The 21917-nt window shown below is 43.0% G+C and overlaps 2 protein-coding genes across 4 annotated transcripts in view; both read left to right on the top strand.

Moving 5' to 3' along the window:
• The window catches only part of LOC133574871 (multiple C2 and transmembrane domain-containing protein 1-like), a 47282-nt gene extending 36748 nt beyond the window's left edge, over positions 1-10534 (top strand). For all 3 annotated transcript variants that reach the window (XM_061927198.2, XM_061927199.1, XM_061927200.1), the window contains 6 exons: positions 3235-3348; positions 3416-3463; positions 3525-3634; positions 10021-10130; positions 10198-10295; positions 10411-10534. In XM_061927198.2, the coding sequence (XP_061783182.1) occupies positions 3235-3348; positions 3416-3463; positions 3525-3634; positions 10021-10130; positions 10198-10295; positions 10411-10482 (552 nt within the window). In that variant the 3' untranslated portion in view covers positions 10483-10534. The remainder of the gene's footprint in view (positions 1-3234; positions 3349-3415; positions 3464-3524; positions 3635-10020; positions 10131-10197; positions 10296-10410) is intronic.
• Positions 10535-13086: 2552 nt separating this feature from the next.
• On the top strand, positions 13087-17610 carry LOC133575022 (uncharacterized). The gene is made up of 2 exons (XM_061927485.1): positions 13087-13190; positions 16813-17610. Exons 1-2 carry the CDS (start codon positions 13136-13138, stop codon positions 17574-17576), a joined length of 819 nt encoding a protein of 272 aa, XP_061783469.1. The 5' UTR covers positions 13087-13135; the 3' UTR covers positions 17577-17610.
• The last annotated feature ends 4307 nt before the right edge of the window (positions 17611-21917 follow it).

Below are 21917 nucleotides of genomic sequence, written 5' to 3'. Positions count from 1 at the left end.
ATGCAAAGCTGGTCCAGGACGCGCGATACGTGACGGAATGTTCTGGGGGCCTTGTGCTTTCGCCCCGTCACCGCTTCGTCTGCGTGTTGGAATCTTATCGTGTTGAGGTCCTTGAAGTCTCTGCCTCGTCCGTGTGCCGTCATCCCATCTTCGCTGAAGTCGGTGGAAGTCCTTGGCTGTTGGCGGGCTCAAACAAAGATAACATCTACAGCTGAGGCCACCCCTCAGACAAGAAGTATTTGCCCTTGCTCACATTAGAAAAAGTCCAACTTGAGCACAATAGCTAAATAACTAAAGCAACGGACTTTAAGCATACTAAAGGTAGTGTGATAATATATACATAATTATTCTAACATTTCCCTCCTGTTTATCACATAACTTCCCCAGAATCTTTTTATCCCTAATAACTTCTTCTCAAAGGACCAATGAGATGTCAGGTGCAAACACTGTTGACATCTATTAATCAGACAAGAAGCAAGGAATCAATCAGAGACAGAGTTCAATTTAGCTCATGTGGAGAACGCATGGAGCCGGACCCTTAGTCACAGTCTCGCCCTACGCTCTAAGGTCCAGCTCTTGCGTCTCTCTTTTTATTCAGGAGTTCCACAGTCAACAATACTAAGGCCGCCTCTAAAAGGAGTGGTCACATATTTTATGCAAAGCTGGTCCAGGACGCGCGATACGTGACGGAATGTTCTGGGGGCCTTGTGCTTTCGCCCCGTCACCGCTTCGTCTGCGTGTTGGAATCTTATCTTGTTGAGGTCCTTGAAGTCTCTTCCTCGTCCGTGTGCCGTCATCCCATCTTCGCTGAAGTCGGTGGAAGTCCTTGGCTGTTGGCGGGCTCAAACAAAGATAACATCTACAGCTGAGGCCACCCCTCAGACAAGAAGTATTTGCCCTTGCTCACATTAGAAAAAGTCCAACTTGAGCACAATAGCTAAACAACTAAAGCAACGGACTTTAAGCATACTAAAGTTAGTGTGATAATATATACATAATTATTCTAACATTTCCCTCCTGTTTATCACATAACTTCCCTAGAATCTTTTTATCCCTAATAACTTCTTCTCGAAGGACCAAGGAGATGTCAGGTGCAAACACTGGTGACATCTATTAATCAGACAAGAAGCAAGGAATCAATCAGAGACAGAGTTCAATTTAGCTCATGGGGAGAACGCATGGATCCGGACCCTTAGTCACAGTCTCGCCCTACGCTCTAAGGTCCAGCTCTTGCGTGTCTCTTTTTATTCAGGAGTTCCACAGTCCCTTGCTCACATTAGAAAAAGTCCAACTTGAGCACAATAGCTAAATAACTAAAGCAACGGACTTTAAGCATACTAAAGTTAGTGTGATAATATATACATAATTATTCTAACATTTCCCTCCTGTTTATCACATAACTTCCCCAGAATCTTTTTATCCCTAATAACTTCTTCTCGAAGGACCAAGGAGATGTCAGGTGCAAACACTGTTGACATCTATTAATCAGACAAGAAGCAAGGAATCAATCAGAGACAGAGTTCAATTTAGCTCATGAGGAGAACGCATGGAGCCGGACCCTTAGTCACAGTCTCGCCCTACGCTCTAAGGTCCAGCTCTTGCGTCTCTCTTTTTATTCAGGAGTTCCACAGTCAACAATACTAAGGCCGCCTCTAAAAGGAGTGGTCACATATTTTATGCAAAGCTGGTCCAGGACGCGCGATACGTGACGGAATGTTCTGGGGGCCTTGTGCTTTCGCCCCGTCACCGCTTCGTCTGCGTGTTGGAATCTTATCGTGTTGAGGTCCTTGAAGTCTCTGCCTCGTCCGTGTGCCGTCATCCCATCTTCGCTGAAGTCGGTGGAAGTCCTTGGCTGTTGGCGGGCTGAAACAAAGATAACATCTACAGCTGAGGCCACCCCTCAGACAAGAAGTATTTGCCCTTGCTCACATTAGAAAAAGTCCAACTTGAGCACAATAGCTAAATAACTAAAGCAACGGACTTTAAGCATACTAAAGTTAGTGTGATAATATATACATAATTATTCTAACATTTCCCTCCTGTTTATCACATAACTTCCCCAGAATCTTTTTATCCCTAATAACTTCTTCTCGAAGGACCAAGGAGATGTCAGGTGCAAACACTGTTGACATCTATTAATCAGACAAGAAGCAAGGAATCAATCAGAGACAGAGTTCAATTTAGCTCATGAGGAGAACGCATGGAGCCGGACCCTTAGTCACAGTCTCGCCCTACGCTCTAAGGTCCAGCTCTTGCGTCTCTCTTTTTATTCAGGAGTTCCACAGTCAACAATACTAAGGCCGCCTCTAAAAGGAGTGGTCACATATTTTATGCAAAGCTGGTCCAGGACGCGCGATACGTGACGGAATGTTCTGGGGGCCTTGTGCTTTCGCCCCGTCACCGCTTCGTCTGCGTGTTGGAATCTTATCTTGTTGAGGTCCTTGAAGTCTCTGCCTCGTCCGTGTGCCGTCATCCCATCTTCGCTGAAGTCGGTGGAAGTCCTTGGCTGTTGGCGGGCTCAAACAAAGATAACATCTACAGCTGAGGCCACCCCTCAGACAAGAAGTATTTGCCCTTGCTCACATTAGAAAAAGTCCAACTTGAGCACAATAGCTAAATAACTAAAGCAACAGACTTTAAGCATACTAAAGTTAGTGTGATAATATATACATAATTATTCTAACATTTCCCTCCTGTTTATCACATAACTTCCCCAGAATCTTTTTATCCCTAATAACTTCTTCTCGAAGGACCAAAGAGATGTCAGGTGCAAACACTGTTGACATCTATTAATCAGACAAGAAGCAAGGAATCAATCAGAGACAGAGTTCAATTTAGCTCATGAGGAGAACGCATGGAGCCGGACCCTTAGTCACAGTCTCGCCCTACGCTCTAAGGTCCAGCTCTTGCGTCTCTCTTTTTATTCAGGAGTTCCACAGTCCCTTGCTCACATTAGAAAAAGTCCAACTTGAGCACAATAGCTAAATAACTAAAGCAACGGACTTTAAGCATACTAAAGTTAGTGTGATAATATATACATAATTATTCTAACAAAAACTTATTGGGGTGTTACCATTTAGTGGTCAATTGTACGGAATATGTACTGTACTGTGCAATCTACTAATAAAAGTTTCAATCAATCACACACACACACACACACACACACACACACACACACACACACACACACACACACCAAAAATTAGGTGCCTGACATTGGCCCCGCCCCCTCAGCTCTTCGTGGTGGGGGTGTGGCACTTTGAGCTCTTCATGCTGCCGCTGGCGTTGCTGCTGCTGCTGGTCTGCAGCTTCTTCTCCTCGGGGAGCCGAGACGCCGCCGCAGACACGGTGAGACGTCACACCGGACACAACTTTTTACAAGACCTTCCTGGTTTTTAACATTCCCTCGCCGCAGTCCGTGGACGCCATGTCGGAGTGGGACGACGACGACGTCGACGACAAGGTGACCGCGTCGGGAGTTGGCGCGGCGTGACGGCGAATGACGCGTGTTGTCTTTCCGCCAGGATGCTGAGCCACGAGGCTTCATGGACAAACTGTACGCCGTCCAGGACATCTTGATCAGCGTACAGAACATGCTGGACCGGGCGGCGTCCTTCGCTGAGAGGCTCAAGAAGTAAGTAACGTATTTTACGGAGCATAGGGTGCACCGGATTATAAAGCGCACTGCTGATGAATGCTCTACTTTCGATCTTTTTTCATATATAAGGATTATATGGCGCATTAAAGGAGCCATATTATTATTAGGGCCCGCATAGCCCATTGTATAAGGACTCCCAAAGGGAATCCTTATACAATGGGACATAAGGACCTATTGTATTCGTAAGGTTTTATTATTCTTTAATCTTCCGCCGCCACATTAAACTGTAATTTGACCCACTTAACATGCTTCAAAACTCACCATATTTGACCCACACATCAGGACCTGCGAAAATTGCCTTTTTTTTAAAAAAACGAACCACAAAACTCAAAATTGCGCTCTAGCGCCCCCTAGGAAAAAAAAACTAGACTGCCTGTAACTCCAACTAGGAAGGTCAGAGAGACATGAAACAAAAACCTCTATGTAGGTCTGACTTACACCTACCCAGGGCCGGCCCGTGGCATAGGCCGTATAGGCAAATGCTAAGGGCGCCGTCCATCAGGGGGCGCCATGCCAGTGCCACAAATGTTGGAGAAAAAAATAAAAAAATAAAAAAGTTGTTACTATCATTTCTAAATACAAAAAAATAATCTCACGTTAATTAAAATGCAAAGTAAAGCCTATTTAATAGAAATATTATTTGTTACAACATTACGCCCCCCCTCCTCCCCCCGCACGGCGCGCCCCCTCCCTTCCCGTATCATGACTCTTTTTGGACGTCACCACATCACAAAATCAACACAAGATGTCAAAACGGCCAAAACTGTCAGGTGCCCAAGGAAGAAAAAAGAGAAAAGAAGAGGAGGAGAAACGAGAAAAGACAGAGGTAGCAGGTAGGTAACGTTAGCCTACATGAAATTATTTGTCTGTTACAGAATGTGATAGTAACCTGGCTTTTTAGCATTAAGCTAATGTTACATGATTCGGCAATTGCTAATCAATAAATAGCTAGTTCTGTTTTAACGTCGGGTTAATATTGTGGAGGGGGCTAAATTGTTATGGAAAATAATAATGTAACGTTAGGTAATTACAGTACTCCCACCTTACATTCCTCAGGGACATTTGTATTAGATCTTTTAAGCAGGTGTTTTTTGTTTACATTGTTATTGCCTTCTGGTTAGCTAATGTTTGCCCTGCAGGTAATAGTCACTTTTCCACCCCTTTATATATTAGGTATAGTTGTAAGTAAAAAAAAAAAAGGTCAAAGACAAAGCTATTCGGTTTCTTGTGAGTATATACACTTCACTGCCGATGTGGGGGGGGCGCCACCTAAAATCTTGCCTAGGGCGCCAGATTGATTAGGGCCGGGCCTGCACCTACCTTTCATAATTGTACATCCTCGGGCTAAAATCAACAGGAAGTTGGCAATTCCCCCTTCAAGACTAAAAAGTACTAAAAACAGTCACTTTTGCCTCTTTGAGTTGTAATTTGACCCCCTTAACATGCTTCAAAACTCACCAAACTGAAAGCACACATCAGGACTGGCAAAAATTGCGATCTAATAAAATAACCTAACCCCAAATTTAAAAATTGCGCTCTAGAGCAATTTTTGAATAAAACGGAGAAAAAACTGCTCCTCGGAAGAAAAAAATGACAAAACTGCCTGTAACTCCCACCGGGAAGGTCGGAGAGACATGAAACAAAAACCTTTATGTAGGTCTCACTTAGACCTACATTTCATAAATTGACAACCCCCAGCAAAAATCAACAGGAAGTTTGCTATTCCCCCTTCAAAACAAATTTTTTGTAAAAACCGGTCACCTTCCTTCAAAAACTATCTCCTCTGAGCGCGTTTGTCGTTTCGGCTTCAAACTAACACAGGAGAGAGATTAAACCCTTGTGTATAAAATAACAGAACAGCGTTTTAATACCTGCTCCGGTTTTGATTTTATGACCCTTCAAAGACCCGCTGCGCTGATGCTGCTGCGCTGCTGTTTTTTTAAGATGGCTGCTTAAAAGCAGGAAGCACCAACGTGCCCACACAATGCAGACAAGGTAGGTACACTAGACAAAAGTCTTGGGACACTTCAGACTAAAAGTAGACAAAAGTATTGGGACACTTAGGACTAGCACCTGCCAAATACGCGGGCCCGACCAATGCTGCTTGCAGCTTTAATTATTATTTTTTTTCTAACTGTAAAAGACTTCCTTGTGGTCTACATAACATTTAATGATGGTTCTTTGCTCAAAATGTTGCATAGATGATGTTTTACACATCATCTTCAAGTCGCCTTCTGACAGTCGCTTCAGGATGTGCCGTTTTGTGGGCGGTCTTATTTACGTGGCTCACCTTCCGCAGCGTCTTTTCTCTGTCATCTTTGTTGTAGCGTGCAAGGACGGGAGTGGAAGAAGTGTCAAAAGGTGGAGCTAACTGTTTTAATGACATTCAGACTTTACTTCAAACAATAACGGAGCAGCATCTCCTCATCCACCGGAAATGTGTCCCGTAAAAAAAAACGTCCGATCGGAACTCTCTAATAACTAAAGTTCCTTGGGTGAATAATGTAAACTCACTACACCGGTATGTTTTAGTGCTTTCATGGCGAGTTTACTGACAGATATAAGTAAGAACTTTACACTACTTTATATTAGAAATGATAACAGCGGAGGATGAATGTCACATAACAAGAAGATAGAGAAAAAGAAGCTTATCGACTACGGGGTCGTCACGGACTACAAAGTCGGACGTGTGCAATTTTTCAGGACTTATGCAGATCCCAAATACAGATCAGCAGGTACCAGAAGGTAAGAAAAGTTGCTTTTGCATAATATTGCGAAACAAAACGCCAGATAATATGTCTTACCTTATACACACACCATAATAATACTCCTATGTTGAAGCACAGTACAATCCATCAAGTGGTGTGGCTTCATAGCTTACCAAAGTCCTGCTAAAACATTTTGATACATTTTTGAGCGCCGTGTGTAATGTTCTTTATCCTCAATGGAACATATAAAATGTTGGTGTTGTTTACTTGAGTCATATTGCAGTCTACACGTATCTCTTATGTTTGACTGCCATCTACTGGTCACACTTATCATTACACCACGTACCAAATAAAACAGCTTCAAGGTCGGTAAGCAAAACCAGAATGATTCCGTACATTAGGCGCACCGGGTTATAAGGCGCACTGTCGATTTTTGAGAAAATGAAAGGATTTTAAGTGCGCCTTCTAGTCTGGAAAATACGGTAGTTGTAATGACATGTTGTCCTCGTTGGACATCCTGCCAGCAGAGGGCGCTGTCAGTCAGAGCAGGCTAGCTTTACAGTAATAAAGATATAAACAGGATGTAAATAGGACATACTTGCCAACCCTCCCGAATTTTCCGGGAGACTCCCGAAATTCAGCGCCTCTCCCGAAAATCTCCCGATTTTCAGCCGATTTTCATGCGGACCTGAGTGAGGACAGCCTTTTTTCACGACGGGAGGACAACAGGGGGACAAGAACTAAATCATCCAGACGAGATAAATTGTATTATTATGTTTATTTTACCTAAAAATTAAATATATTTATTAATTTAAAAAAAAAATAATAAAAATGTTACTACATTTTGCTAAAAACATCAAAATTAATTGTATTTTTATTTGTATTTTTTCTGACTCCTTTTTACATCCAGCCATTAGAATTAAACATTAAAATAAACATATTTGAAATAATTAATTTTAAATTATCATAGTAATTCATTTAAAATGACCATATTTAATTATTAAAATAATTGCTTGTTTATCAACAACTTTAGCATTTTATTCATTACATTTTGAAACTATCAGAACCCAAGTTATGTTATATTCCTTAATATTTATTTATGCAAGTTTGAAGTATCAATGATCTAAACAGTTTTATTTGCATATTTTCAGGATGTAAAGATATATATATATATATATATATATATATATATATATATATATATGTATGTGTGGGAAAAAAATCACAAGACTACTTCATCTCTACAGGCCTGTTTCATGAGGGGTTCCCTCAATCATCAGGAGATTTTAATGGGAGTATTCACATACCATGGTTTATATAGGGCACAGAGTGGGTGGGTACAGGCTGGCGTAGGGGCGTGGTGATTGGCTCATGTGTTACCTAGGAGGTGTTTCCGTCTGTGGCGGCATGCTGATACAATTTCGCTGCGCTTGTTGAGGGATGACAGGTCTGGACGGTATATAATAAACAGTTTCTCTTTCAAGCATAGGTTGCATCTTTTATTACCACTATTGTAAGGTGTGCTGGATGCAAGAATTTGCCATGTTATTGAATATTCAACATTATTGTCTTTGAGGTCCCAAATGTGTTTGCTGAGTTCTGTGGTATTCCGCAGGTTTTGGTTCCTGAAAGAAGCCTTGTGATTGTTCCATCTGGTTTTAAACTCTCCCTCGGTTAATCCTACATATGTGTCGGATGTGTTAATGTCCTTGCGTGTTACCTTAGATTGGTAAACAACTGATGTTTGTAAGCACCCCCCGTTGAGAGGGCAATCAGGTTTCTTGCGGCAGTTGCAGCCTTTGTTGGTTTTGGGGTCGCTCTGTCCGGGGGTCGACGGCTCATTTGCAATTGTTTTGTTGTGGTTTGAGATAATTTGTCGTATATTGTTCATACAGCTGTAGCTCAATTTAATGTTGTTCTTGTTGAATACTTTTCTTAGGGTGTTGCCTTTGGGAAAGTGTTTGTCAATCAGAGTGACTCACTCTGATTGACAAACACTTTCCCAAAGGCAACACCCTAAGAAAAGTGTTTGTCAATCAGAGTGAGTCACTCTGATTGACAAACACTTTCCCAAAGGCAACACCCTAAGAAAAGTATTCAACAAGAACAACATTAAATTGAGCTACAGCTGTATGAACAATATACGACAAATTATCTCAAACCACAACAAAACAATTGCAAATGAGCCGTCGACCCCCGGACAGAGCGACCCCAAAACCAACAAAGGCTGCAACTGCCGCAAGAAACCTGATTGCCCTCTCAACGGGGGGTGCTTACAAACATCAGTTGTTTACCAATCTAAGGTAACACGCAAGGACATTAACACATCCGACACATATGTAGGATTAACCGAGGGAGAGTTTAAAACCAGATGGAACAATCACAAGGCTTCTTTCAGGAACCAAAACCTGCGGAATACCACAGAACTCAGCAAACACATTTGGGACCTCAAAGACAATAATGTTGAATATTCAATAACATGGCAAATTCTTGCATCCAGCACACCTTACAATAGTGGTAATAAAAGATGCAACCTATGCTTGAAAGAGAAACTGTTTATTATTTACCGTCCAGACCTGTCATCCCTCAACAAGCGCAGCGAAATTGTATCAGCATGCCGCCACAGACGGAAACACCTCCTAGGTAACACATGAGCCAATCACCACGCCCCTACGCCAGCCTGTACCCACCCACTCTGTGCCCTATATAAACCATGGTATGTGAATACTCCCATTAAAATCTCCTGATGATTGAGGGAACCCCTCATGAAACAGGCCTGTAGAGATGAAGTAGTCTTGTGATTTTTTTCCCACACATACATATATTGCGCTCTACTACGGTATCGAGCACTATTTTTTGGATAACCTTATTAAGACATATATATATATATATATATATATATATATATATATATATATATATATATATGTATGAAATACTTGACTTGGTGAATTCTAGCTGTCAATATACTCCTCCCCCCTTAACCACGCCCTCAACCACGCCCTGTCCCACCCCCGACCACGCCCCCCACCCCCCACCTCCCGAAATCGGAGGTCTCAAGGTTGGCAAGTATGAAATAGGAAGTGTGGAGAATGCATATATTTTTAAGAGTTGTTTCTTCATTCAGTCATGTTTAAAGCAGCTAATATTTTCCCATGTGTACTCTTTATGCTTGTATCTTATGTCCGCATGTAAACTCTGTGCTTTACCTTGAAGGGTTGGAATGTGGGAGTATATTATACTCCTTTTTTTACCTTATCATTATTAGAACAAAGAGGCTGTATTCCTTTCTGGACAGGGTGGGGGCTGTTTGCGTATTCAATAAGTTGTCTATTTCCGTTTGATTTTCAGACCGCTTCTAGATGCCGCTATTAACGGACTGAAGGACTGGTCTCCTAAAGCTTTAGTAAAACTTGATAATATTCCTATTCTGTCTTGATGGTCCTTCTTTCTCTGGATATATATCACCTGAAAGAACTTGGGATTGACCAGTGACTTTAATTCCCTGAGAGGAAGACTGGTCAGACGCTACAGAAGCCATTTCCTTAGCCTCTACTTCTATTCTGTTTAAAGAACAAAGTTGATGTCTGCTTTCTGTCATCTGAAGTGTTTTTGAAGCTTCTGAAAGTCTTCAGTGACTCGTTGTGTTGTCAGCGTGCTAAACTGGACCGTGCCTTTCCTGAGCTGCTTGGCCATCGCCACCCTGTGTTTGGCGACGCTGTTGCTTTACCTCGTCCCGCTGCGCTACGTCGTGCTAGCATGGGGTGAGCTAACACACATTAGCACGCACATTAGCACCCACGCGTGCGCGCTCAAACTTTGCATCTCCAGGGGTGAACAAGTTCACCAAGAAGCTGCGTGACCCGTACATGATCAACAACAACGAGCTGCTGGACTTCCTGTCCCGCGTGCCGTCCGACATCCAGGTGGTGAGTGGCTTTTGGTGGCACTTTCCGGAACATCGGGAAGGCACGGTGCGTCCGTGACCGACTCGTGGCGTCCCTCAAGGCTCTCTCCTCTGCCCCTCTTCACTCTCCATGACAGATGCAGTATCGCCAGCTGAAGGTGGACTCAAGTCAAAGTCCGAACAAGCGCAGGAGGACCAACCCAAGCTAGCTAACGCAAAGCTAGAAAAACAAAGAGTGTTTATTCATATCAGGGATCTTCATCTAAATCACTCCACTTATACATCTTGTATAACATTGTGATTTCAATCAAAAACGTCCAAAAGTTACCTTGTTATTGTGCAAAACTAACAGTACAGCGCCCCTAATTGCTAGCAAGCATGCTAATTACAGCGCTAATTGTTAGCTATCTTAATTGCGGACATGAATATAATAATGTAATTATTTATTCACGTTTTTGCTTCAAACCTGCGAGGTACAGTGAGTAAGGTGGTCCTCTCACTGTCAGTTTGAATCTGCACCAAAGTGTGTAGGATGAGTGTTAAAGTATGTTTAAAGACAGGAAAAATTGAAAGGAAAAATATGACGAAACTATCCATCCATCCATTTTTTTTCCCGCTTATCCGAGGTTGTGTCGCGGGGGCAGCAGCCTAAGCAGAGAAGCCCAGACTTCCCTCTCCCGAAGCCACTTGGTCCAGCTCCTCCCGGGGGATCCTGAGGCGTTCCCAGGCCAGCCGGGAGACATAGTCTTCCCAACATGTCGAGATGAGGCAATTCCTTCAGGAATTGCGTGTGAATGCTCCAATGCTGAAGTTGAACTGAAATCCTGGAATTTTTTTTTAGAATTGTTGAAGTAGAGCACACAATTCCCAGGCTGAATATTTGGAGGTTGGAACAGTTTGAATCAGATGAAAAATGTGGGAGTTGTGCAACTTTGAAGAATGTCCCATTGAAAACCTGGAATTCTGGGAAGTCTGGGAATTTTTGGAATTTGTCAAGGGAAAGCCCACGATTCCCGAATAGGCTGAACAGTTTGAAGTTGGAACGCTTTGAATCGGGTGGAAAATGTGGAAGGTAGATCGCGCCAAAATATGGAAAAGAATATTAATGATAATAATAATAAATAGATGAATTTTGCTGTAGAAAAACAAATGTGTGAATGTTTTGGAGCATTCACACAACAAAATATTTAAAACGGATCCCATTTTAAAGACCTCTGGATGACATCATCGATGTACTTTCATTCTGGATGACATCATCGATGTACTTTCATTCTGGATGACATGATGACATGATGTCATCCAGAATAAAAGTACATCGATGATGTCATTGACATCATCGATGTACTTTCATTCTGGATGACATCATCGATGTACTTTCATTCTGGATGACATCATCGATGTACTTTCATTCTGGATGACATCATCGATGTACTTTTATTCTGGATGACATCATCGATGTACTTTCATTCTGGATGACATCATCGATGTACTTTCATTCTGGATGACATCATCGATGTACTTTTATTCTGGATGACATCATCGATGTACTTTCATTCTGGATGACATCATCGATGTACTTTTATTCTGGATGACATCATCGATGTACTTTCATTCTGGATGACATCATCGATGTACTTTCATTCTGGATGACATCATCGATGTACTTTCATTCTGGATGACATCATCGATGTACTTTCATTCTGGATGACATCATCGATGTACTTTCATTCTGGATGACATCATCGATGTACTTTCATTCTGGATGACATCATCGATGTACTTTCATTCTGGATGACATCATCGATGTACTTTTATTCTGGATGACATCATCGATGTACTTTCATTCTGGATGACATCATCGATGTACTTTCATTCTGGATGACATCATCGATGTACTTTCATTCTGGATGACATCATCGATGTACTTTCATTCTAGATGACATCATCGATGTACTTTCATTCTGGATGACATAATCGATGTACTTTTATTCTGGATGACATCATGTCATCCAGAATGAAAGTACATCGATGATGTCATTGACATTGTACTTTCATTCTGGATGCGTGTAGCGGTGCCGGGGACGAACGTGCACGTGAAGCCGCTGTTTTGGAACCTTTTCACATGGTCGACGCATGTGACGTCACGGTAGCACGTCGACCAGTTGCGCAGGGAAATCACGTGATGTCTTGCTGCATGAGTACATATGCAAAAAAAAAAAAAAAGAATGTGCGCATGTGTTGACTTTTTATACTTGTTTGTCAGTGACGTCATCAGTGATGTAAAAGTTGCATTACGGGTTTTTTAATGCAATAAAAAATGAATGCCGACGTTGTGGTTTTTTTTTGTACGTTTAACAATGTCGCCATCTAGTGGCTGAAAGATGACATTACATGTCTTCCACAATGTTTTTACACTAAATGTAAAAAAGTGGCGACATTTTTTTTTTTTTTTTTTTTTTTTTTAATAAACCTTCATTTATAAATGTCAACATTTACAAACAGTTGAGAAATAATAATCAAAGTAAGTACATAAACAGTAGAAAAGAGCTGCTCTTGTATCCCATTTACTCTGGAGTCTCATGACAACAACGGCGTTACTATTTCCGGATGGCGTTTCAAAACAAAACCATCTAGTTCCAAAATGTGTCAAAGACGAAACGAACAAACCGTTTTAACCCTCAATATCGATATATATTATCACTTACATCATGGTGGCGGTGACTTTTTAAGCCCGTTAAGTAATCCTGCTTCAAAAACAATATCGTTTATTTTGAAAGGCCACGCAGGTGTACTTCCGCTGCTGGAGTCGAAGACGGAAACGTCAACAATCGAGCATCGGCGAGGAGGAGGAGAGCCGCAGAGATGGACGCGCGTCGGATGTCAGTCGCGAATCCTCAACGGAAATCAGACAAGGAAGGTCTGCGTGCTTTTTATTTTCTAGAAGGAAAAGTCAGCGCTAGAATGAAGTTAGCGGTCACTCGAGCTGTTAGCTTCTGTGCTAATGTTATGGTCAATGTGATGCTGCAATAAGGCTCACTTCATTTATGATCGCATGTTCTTTTAAGGCCATTTGGTCACTGAAATAATATAAATGCACGAACTATTACACTATAACACTTTAGACATGGCGTATTCCGTCACGTGACTTCTTCCCGGAAGTGAAAAGCAGTGGTGGTCAATCAAGCCAAGATGGCTGTTGTCCATATACTAACTATTAGGGATGTCCGATAATGGCTTTTTGCCGATATCCGATATTCCGACACTGTCCAACTCTTTAATTAGCTAGTTTTTCTCTTCTTTTTGTCGGTTGAATTTTGAATTTTAAAGAGTCGAAATTGAAGATAAACTATGTTTCAAAATTTTATTTTAATTTTTTTTCGTGTTTTCTCCTCTTTTAAACCGTTCAATTAAGTGTTTTTTTCATCATTTATTCTCTACAAAAAACCTTCCGTAAAAGGAAAAAAAAATGTATGACGGAATGACAGACAGAAATACCCATTTTTTTATATATATAAATGTATTTATTTAGCTATTCTTGTTTAAATCACACTTACGTGTAACTTACAAATGACAATATATTTATTTATTTAAGTGTGTATCAAACTGGTAGCCCTTCGCATTAATCAGTACCCAAGAAGTAGTTTTTGGTTTCAAAAAGGTTGGTGACCCCTGTACTACACTCTTAGAAATAAGGGTTCTAAAAGGGTTCTTCTACAAGGGCTGAGGTTCTAACTGGAACCATTTGCTTCTGAAAAACCCTTTCCCGAAGAAAGGGTTTTTCAAGGGTTCTTGGTAACGCTAATGGTTCCAGTAAGAACCATTTTGATCCAGAGAACCCTTTAAAACCCCTTTTCTGAATAATTGGTTTTAAAAGGGTTCTCACTAACACTAAGGGTTCCAGTAAGAACTATTTTGATCCAGAGAACCGTTTTTGGAAGAAAGAGTTCTTCAGGGATTGTTGAAAGCATGGGTAAGATCCTGTGTCACCAGGGACATACTTCCTGATAACATTTGCCAATAATGGTGCCTATCTTTAAATAAATGTTTTTCTCATTCAAATGTTTTGAATGTTTGTTCAATGTCAACATGATAAATGACCACAATATAATATGAACTAAACTGATCTGTAGAATACAATATGGTTCTTTATAGAACCCTCAGAAGACAAGACGGTTATCGGTGAAAACCTTTGAAAAGGGATGTTTTTAGAACCCCCTGTGTCAGGTCTAGATGAAACCCTTGAAACATGAAAGAGTTCTTTGTGGAACTCCCTGTGTGGGTTCTAGATGAAACCCTTGAAATACGAAAGGGTTCTTAGTGGAACTCCCTGTGTGGGTTCTAGATGAAACCCTTGACAAACGAAAGGGTTCTTAGTGGAACTCCCTGTGTGGGTTCTAGATGAAACCCTTGAAATACGAAAGGGTCCTTAGTGGAACTCCCTGCGTGGGTTCTAGATGAAAGTCTTGAAATACAAAAGGGTTCTTAGTGGAACTCCCTGTGTGGGTTCTAGATGAAACCCTTGACAAACGAAAGGGTTCTTAGTGGAACTCCCTGTGTGAGTTCTAGATGAAACTCTTGAGACATGAAAGGGTTCTTAGTGGAACTCCCTGCATGGGTTCTAGATGAAACCCTTGACAAACGAAAGGGTTCTTAGTGGAACTCCCTGTGTGGGTTCTAGATGAAACCCTTGAAATACGAAAGGGTTCTTAGTGGAACTCCCTGCGTGGGTTCTAGATGAAAATCTTGAAATACAAAAGGGTTCTTAGTGGAACTCCCTGCGTGGGTTCTAGATGAAAGTCTTGAAATACAAAAGGGTTCTTAGTGGAACTCCCTGTGTGGGTTCTAGATGAAACCCTTGAAATACGAAAGGGTTCTTAGTGGAACTCCCTGCGTGGGTTCTAGATGAAAGTCTTGAAATACAAAAGGGTTCTTAGTGGAACTCCCTGTGTGGGTTCTAGATGAAACCCTTGAAATACGAAAGGGTTCTCAGTGGAACTCCCTGCGTGGGTTCTAGATGAAAGTCTTGAAATACAAAAGGGTTCTTAGTGGAACTCCCTGTGTGGGTTCTAGATGAAACCCTTGAAATACGAAAGGGTTCTTAGTGGAACTCCCTGCGTGGGTTTTAGATGAAAGTCTTGAAATACAAAAGGGTTCTTAGTGGAACTCCCTGCATAGGTTCTAGATGAAACCCTTGACAAACGAAAGGGTTCTTAGTGGAACTCCCTGTGTGAGTTCTAGATGAAACTCTTGAGACATGAAAGGGTTCTTAGTGGAACTCCCTGCATGGGTTCTAGATGAAACCCTTGACAAACGAAAGGGTTCTTAGTGGAACTCCCTGTGTGGGTTCTAGATTAAACCCTTGAAATACGAAAGGGTTCTTAGTGGAACTCCCTGCGTGGGTTCTAGATGAAAATCTTGAAATACAAAAGGGTTCTTAGTGGAACTCCCTGTGTGGGTTCTAGATGAAACCCTTGAAATACGAAAGGGTTCTTAGTGGAACTCCCTGCGTGGGTTCTAGATGAAAGTCTTGAAATACAAAAGGGTTCTTAGTGGAACTCCCTGCATAGGTTCTAGATGAAACCCTTGACAAACGAAAGGGTTCTTAGTGGAACTCCCTGTGTGAGTTCTAGATGAAACCATTGAGACATGAAAGGGTTCTTAGTGGAACTCCCTGCATGGGTTCTAGATGAAACCCTTGACAAACGAAAGGGTTCTTAGTGGAACTCCTGTGTGGGTTCTAGATGAAACCCTTGAAATACGAAAGGGTTCTTAGTGGAACTCCCTGCGTGGGTTCTAGATGAAAGTCTTGAAATACAAAAGGGTTCTTAGTGGAACTCCCTGCATAGGTTCTAGATGAAACCCTTGACAAACGAAAAGGTTCTTAGTGGAACTCCCTGTGTGGGTTCTAGATGAAACCCTTGAAATACGAAAGGGTTCTTAGTGGAACTCCCTGCGTGGGTTCTAGATGAAACCCTTGAAATACGAAAGGGTTCTTAGTGGAACTCCCTGCGTGGGTTCTTTGTAGAACCTCTCATGGGGGGTTCTGGGTGGAACCTTACACACACAGTTCTAGGTAGAACCCTCCAAAAGGGTTCCAGGTGGAACCTTTATAAAAAGGTTCTACCTGGAGCCAAAAAGGGTTCTCCTATGAGGACGAGCCGAAGAACCATATATGGTTCTACTTAGCACTTTTATTTCTAAGAGTGTAGGGCATCAAATCAGTGTCAGTTGAGTCGGTCCATAGGTTGCCTGTAGGGATTTTTAATGTCCAGCAGATGTCAGTATTTAGTGACACAGTATCGACACAGTATCAATACAGTTTTGCAATGTGTCGAAACGCTTCATGACGCCTCATCAACCCATCACTAGGTTCTAGTAACAAATCATGTGCTTATTGCATTGAAAAATAGCAATCTCAGTACAAATAATCTGTGAAAAAAAGGTAATGCATCCAAGAAGAAAGATGAACAGATGGATGCACTTTTGACCGCAATAATGTTGTTTCTAGTCCGGTCACGGTGGTTTTCTTCCTATTTTAGCTTTGCCAGCGGATGTCTTGAAAGTGATCGTCGTTAAAGAGGAGCAGCAGGAGTGGAGTGCCGGTGCAGAGCAGGAGGATGCCCAGCCGGCCCGTGGCAAAGACGAGGAGAACGAACTGAACTGGACTCGGTTCTCGTTGACTCGGGTCCACGTGAAGGACGAAGAGGGCGAATACTTTCCCGAGTCACACGGCAACCTCAGCAGGCGCTCGTCCCAACAAGCGGCCACGGAGTCAGACGGAGACCGCAGTGGAGGATCAGAAACGGACCCTCGGTCCCGCGTCGACACGGACGACAGCGACAGGACTAACGAACCCCCGACCATTAAGACCAGTTCTCGCCCTAATAAGACATTTGACTGCTCCGAATGCGACAAAACCTTCGAGCACAAGCGCAACCTGAAGCGCCACATGAGGCGCCACACGGGGGAGAAACCCTTCTGCTGCTCGCTGTGCGCCAAAACCTTCCGCCAGCGCTCCAACCTGGTGGTGCACACCCGCACCCACACGGGCGTCAAGCCCTTCGCCTGCCAGCTGTGCCACAGCAGCTTCAGCCAGCGCATCTCGCTGGTGCTGCACGTCAGGACGCACACCGGGGAGAAACCCTACCCCTGCCCGCTGTGCGGCGACCGCTTCTCCCGCAAGGGCACCATGATGTCGCACATGCGCACGCACACGGGCGAGAAGCCGTTCGGGTGCGGCACGTGCGACCGGCGCTTCGCGTTCAAGTGTCAGGTGACCAAGCACAAGTGTGCCGGGAAATGAACGTATTGCACCTTTAAACCATACTTGCCAACCTTGAGACCTCCGATTTCGGGAGGTGGGGGTGGGCGTGGTCGGGGTGGGACTGGGGCGTGGTTGGGGGCGTGGCTAAAAGGGGAGGAGTATATTTACAGCTAGAATTCACCAAGTCAAGTATTTCATATATATATATATATATATATTAGAGATGCGCGGTTTGCGGACACAACCGCGGAGTCCGCGGATTATCCGCGGGTCGGGCGGTTGGAATAAAAAAAAATTAGATTTTAAATAGATTCAGGCGGGTGGCAGTTAAACCAATTGGGAAATATATATACATAGTTAAATGTTGTTACCCACATACGAAAAACGAGCAGGCACCTGCAGCATATGCCACAACAGAAGAAGAAAAAAGAAAAGAGATGGACACTTTTACGGAGCGGAGAAGGGACGCCTCGCCGGGGTCCGGGACCGAGGCCCCTTCCCCCGAGAGGGCCCCACCGGGAGCCGTAGCTGAGGCGATCCGCGAGAAGGGCCCGACGCACGCCCAGGGTCACCACCGCACCGACACCCCGCCTCGTCCGCCTTCGCCGCAACCGGCGTCACGCGCAGCAGGTAAGCAGCTTACCTGCCCGCCACCCCCGTGGCCGGGGGCTCGTAACAGGGGTCACTCCGCGCGCTCCGCCCGCGCAGCTTACCTGCCCGCCACCCCTGTTGCCGGGGGCGCGTAACAGGGGTCACTCCGCGCGCAGTGCGCTCACGAAAGGGGTGGGGCTCACCCTGGTTGATATAGACAGCAGGACGGTGGCCATGGAAGTCGGAACCCGCTAAGGAGTGTGTAACAACCCACCTGCCGAATCAACTAGCCCTGAAAATGGATGGCGCTGGAGCGTCGGGCCCATACCCGGCCGTCGCCGGCAGCGAGACGCGCTCGGAGGTGCGCTCAGCGCGGCTCCCATATGATTGCGCACTGGTGTGCGTCTGGGTCGTGACAGCGTGGCACGCGAATGTCTGTGCTGCATTGGATCAGTCTCCTTTCTTTAACAGGCAAAAGCTTTATAACCTCACTAATGCCTTGCATCGTCTATATTAGATATATAACAACGGGCGGGTGCGGGCGGGTGCGGTTCTGATCAAATGTTAGATCGGGTGGATGGCGGATGGTTGACGACTTTCTGATGCGGTTGCGGATGAAATAATTGCCTATCCGCGCATCTCTAATATATATATATATATATGTATTTTATTATATATATATATTTATTTTATTATTATATATATATATATATATATATATATATATATATATATATATATATATATATAAAATAAATATTTGAATTTCAGTGTTCATTTATTTACACATATACACACACATAACACTCATCTACTCATTGTTGAGTTAAGGGTTGAATTGTCCATCCTTGTTCTATTCTCTGTCACTATTTATGCACTAGATGGCAGTATTGTCCTGTTTAAGAGTGTCACAACATTGCTGTTTACGGCAGACGAACTGCTTTACGGTATACAAAAACTTGACTGCTGTTGTTGTGTGTTGTTGCCGCGCTGGGAGGACGTTAATGAAACTGCCTAACAATAAACCCACATAAGAAACCAAGAACTCGCCCTCCATCATTCTACAGTTATAACGTGATTGGGCAGGTACGCTGTTTATGTTGTGGGTTAGCGGACGTGAAAACAGGCTGTTGAAACGTCACTCAGGTCCGCATGGAGCTGGAGGGGGCGTGGCCTCCAGCTCCACCTGAATTTCGGGAGATTTTCGGGAGAAAAATTGTTCCGTGAGGTTTTCGGGAGAGGCGCTGAATTTCGGGAGTCTCCCGGAAAATCCAGGAGGGTTGGCAAGTATGCTTTGAACTCCAGTCCAAGAAGCTGGAGGACCTCTGATTTGTTTTGGATTTGGAAACAATGTCCTTGTTCAACATTTTATTTTGTTAACCAAATACAGTACAGTACAAAAGTTTGGACACACCTTCTCATTCAATGTGTTTGCTTTATTTTCATGACTATTTACATTGTAGATTGTCCAGTCCATAGTGGATCTAACATAATAGTGAGAGTCCAGTCCATAGTGGATCTAACATAATAGTGAGAGTCCAGTCCATAGTGGATCTAACATAATAGTGAGAGTCCAGTCCATAGTGGATCTAACATAATAGTGAGAGTCCAGTCCATAGTGGATCTAACATAATATTGTGAAAGTCCAGTCCATAGTGGATCTAACATAATAGTGTGAGAGTCCAGTCCATAGTGGATCTAACATAATAGTGAGAGTCCAGTCCATAGTGGATCTAACATAATAGTGGGAGAGTCCAGTCCATAGTGGATCTAACATAATAGTGAGAGTCCAGTCCATAGTGGATCTAACATAATAGTGAAAGTCCAGTCCATAGTGGATCTAACATAATAGTGTGAGTCCAGTCCATAGTGGATTTAACATAATAGTGTGAGAGTCCAGTCCATAGTGGATCTAACATAATAGTGAGAGTCCAGTCCATAGTGGCTCTAACATAATATTGTGAAAGTCCAGTCCATAGTGGATCCAACATAATAGTAAGAGTCCAGTCCATAGCGGATCTAAGATAATAGTGAGAGTCCAGTCCATAGTGGATCTAACATAATAGTGAGAGTCCAGTCCATAGTGGATCTAACATAATAGTGAGAGTCCAGTCCATAGTGGATCTAACATAATAGTGAGCGTCCAGTCCATAGTGGATCTAACATAATAGTGAGAGTCCAGTCCATAGTGGATCTAACATAATAGTGAGAGTCCAGTCCATAGTGGATCTAACATAATAGTGAGCGTCCAGTCCATAGTGGATCTAACATAATAGTGAGAGTCCAGTCCATAGTGGATCTAACATAATAGTGAGAGTCCAGTCCATAGTGGATCTAACATAATAGTGAGCGTCCAGTCCATAGTGGATCTAACATAATAGTGAGAGTCCAGTCCATAGTGGATCTAACATAATAGTGAGAGTCCAGTCCATAGTGGATCTAACATAATAGTAAGAGTCCAGTCCATAGTGGATCTAACATAGTAGTCAAGAGTCCAGTCCATAGTGGATCTAACATAATATTGTGAAAGTCCAGTCCAAAGTGGATATAACATAATAGTGTGAGTCCAGTCCATAGTGAATCCAACATAATAGTAAGAGTCCAGTCCATAGTGGATCTAACATAATAGTGAGAGTCCAGTCCATAGTGGATCTAACATAATAGTGTGAGAGTCCAGTCCATAGTGGATCTAACATAATAGTGAGAGTCCAGTCCATAGTAGATCTAACATAATAGTGTGAGAGTCCAGTCCATAGTGGATCTAACATAATAGTGAGAGTCCAGTCCATAGTGGTTCTAACATAATAGTAAGACTCCAGTCCATAGTGGATCAAACATAATAGTGAGAGTCCAGTCCATAGAGGATCTAACATAATATTGTGAAAGTCCAGTCCATAGTGGATCTAACATAATAGTGAGAGTCCAGTCCATAGCGGGGCAAGCAGGAGACCATCCCGAGCGGAGACGGGTCAGCAGCGCAGAGATGTCCCCAACCGATGCACAGGCGAGCGGTCCACCCCGGGTCCCGACTCTGGACAGCCAGCACTTCATCCATGGCCACCGGACCTGTGGCCCCCCAGGGAGATATTCAAAATATATATATATTATATATATATATATATATATATAGATATATATATATATATATATATATATATAATATATATATATATCTTAATAAGGTTATCCAAAAAATAGTGCTCGATACCGTAGTAGAGCGCAATATATGTATGTGTGGGGGGAAAAAATCACAAGACTATTTCATCTCTACAGGCCTGTTTCATGAGGGGGGGTTCCCTCAATCATCAGGAGATTTTAATGGGAGCATTCACATACCATGGTTTATATAGGGCACAGAGTGGGTGGGTACAGGCTGGCGTAGGGGCGTGGTGATTGGCTCATGTGTTACCTAGGAGGTGTTTCCGTCTGTGGCGGCATGCTGTTACAATTTCGCTGCGCTTGTTGAGGGATGACAGGTCTGGACGGTAAATAATAAACAGTTTCTCTTTCAAGCATAGGTCTGCAATAATGTTGAATATTCAATAACATGGCAAATTCTTGCATCCAGCACACCTTACAATAGTGGTAATAAAAGATGCAACCTATGCTTGAAAGAGAAACTGTTTATTATTTACCGTCCAGACCTGTCATCCCTCAACAAGCGCAGCGAAATTGTAACAGCATGCCGCCACAGACGGAAACACCTCCTAGGTAACACATGAGCCAATCACCACGCCCCTACGCCAGCCTGTACCCACCCACTCTGTGCCCTATATAAACCATGGTATG

Source organism: Nerophis lumbriciformis, linkage group LG32 (genome assembly GCF_033978685.3).
Source record: "Nerophis lumbriciformis linkage group LG32, RoL_Nlum_v2.1, whole genome shotgun sequence".
In the NCBI taxonomy this organism is placed as follows: Eukaryota; Metazoa; Chordata; class Actinopteri; order Syngnathiformes; family Syngnathidae; genus Nerophis; species Nerophis lumbriciformis.
This window is presented reverse-complemented; position numbering and strand designations above follow the sequence as displayed.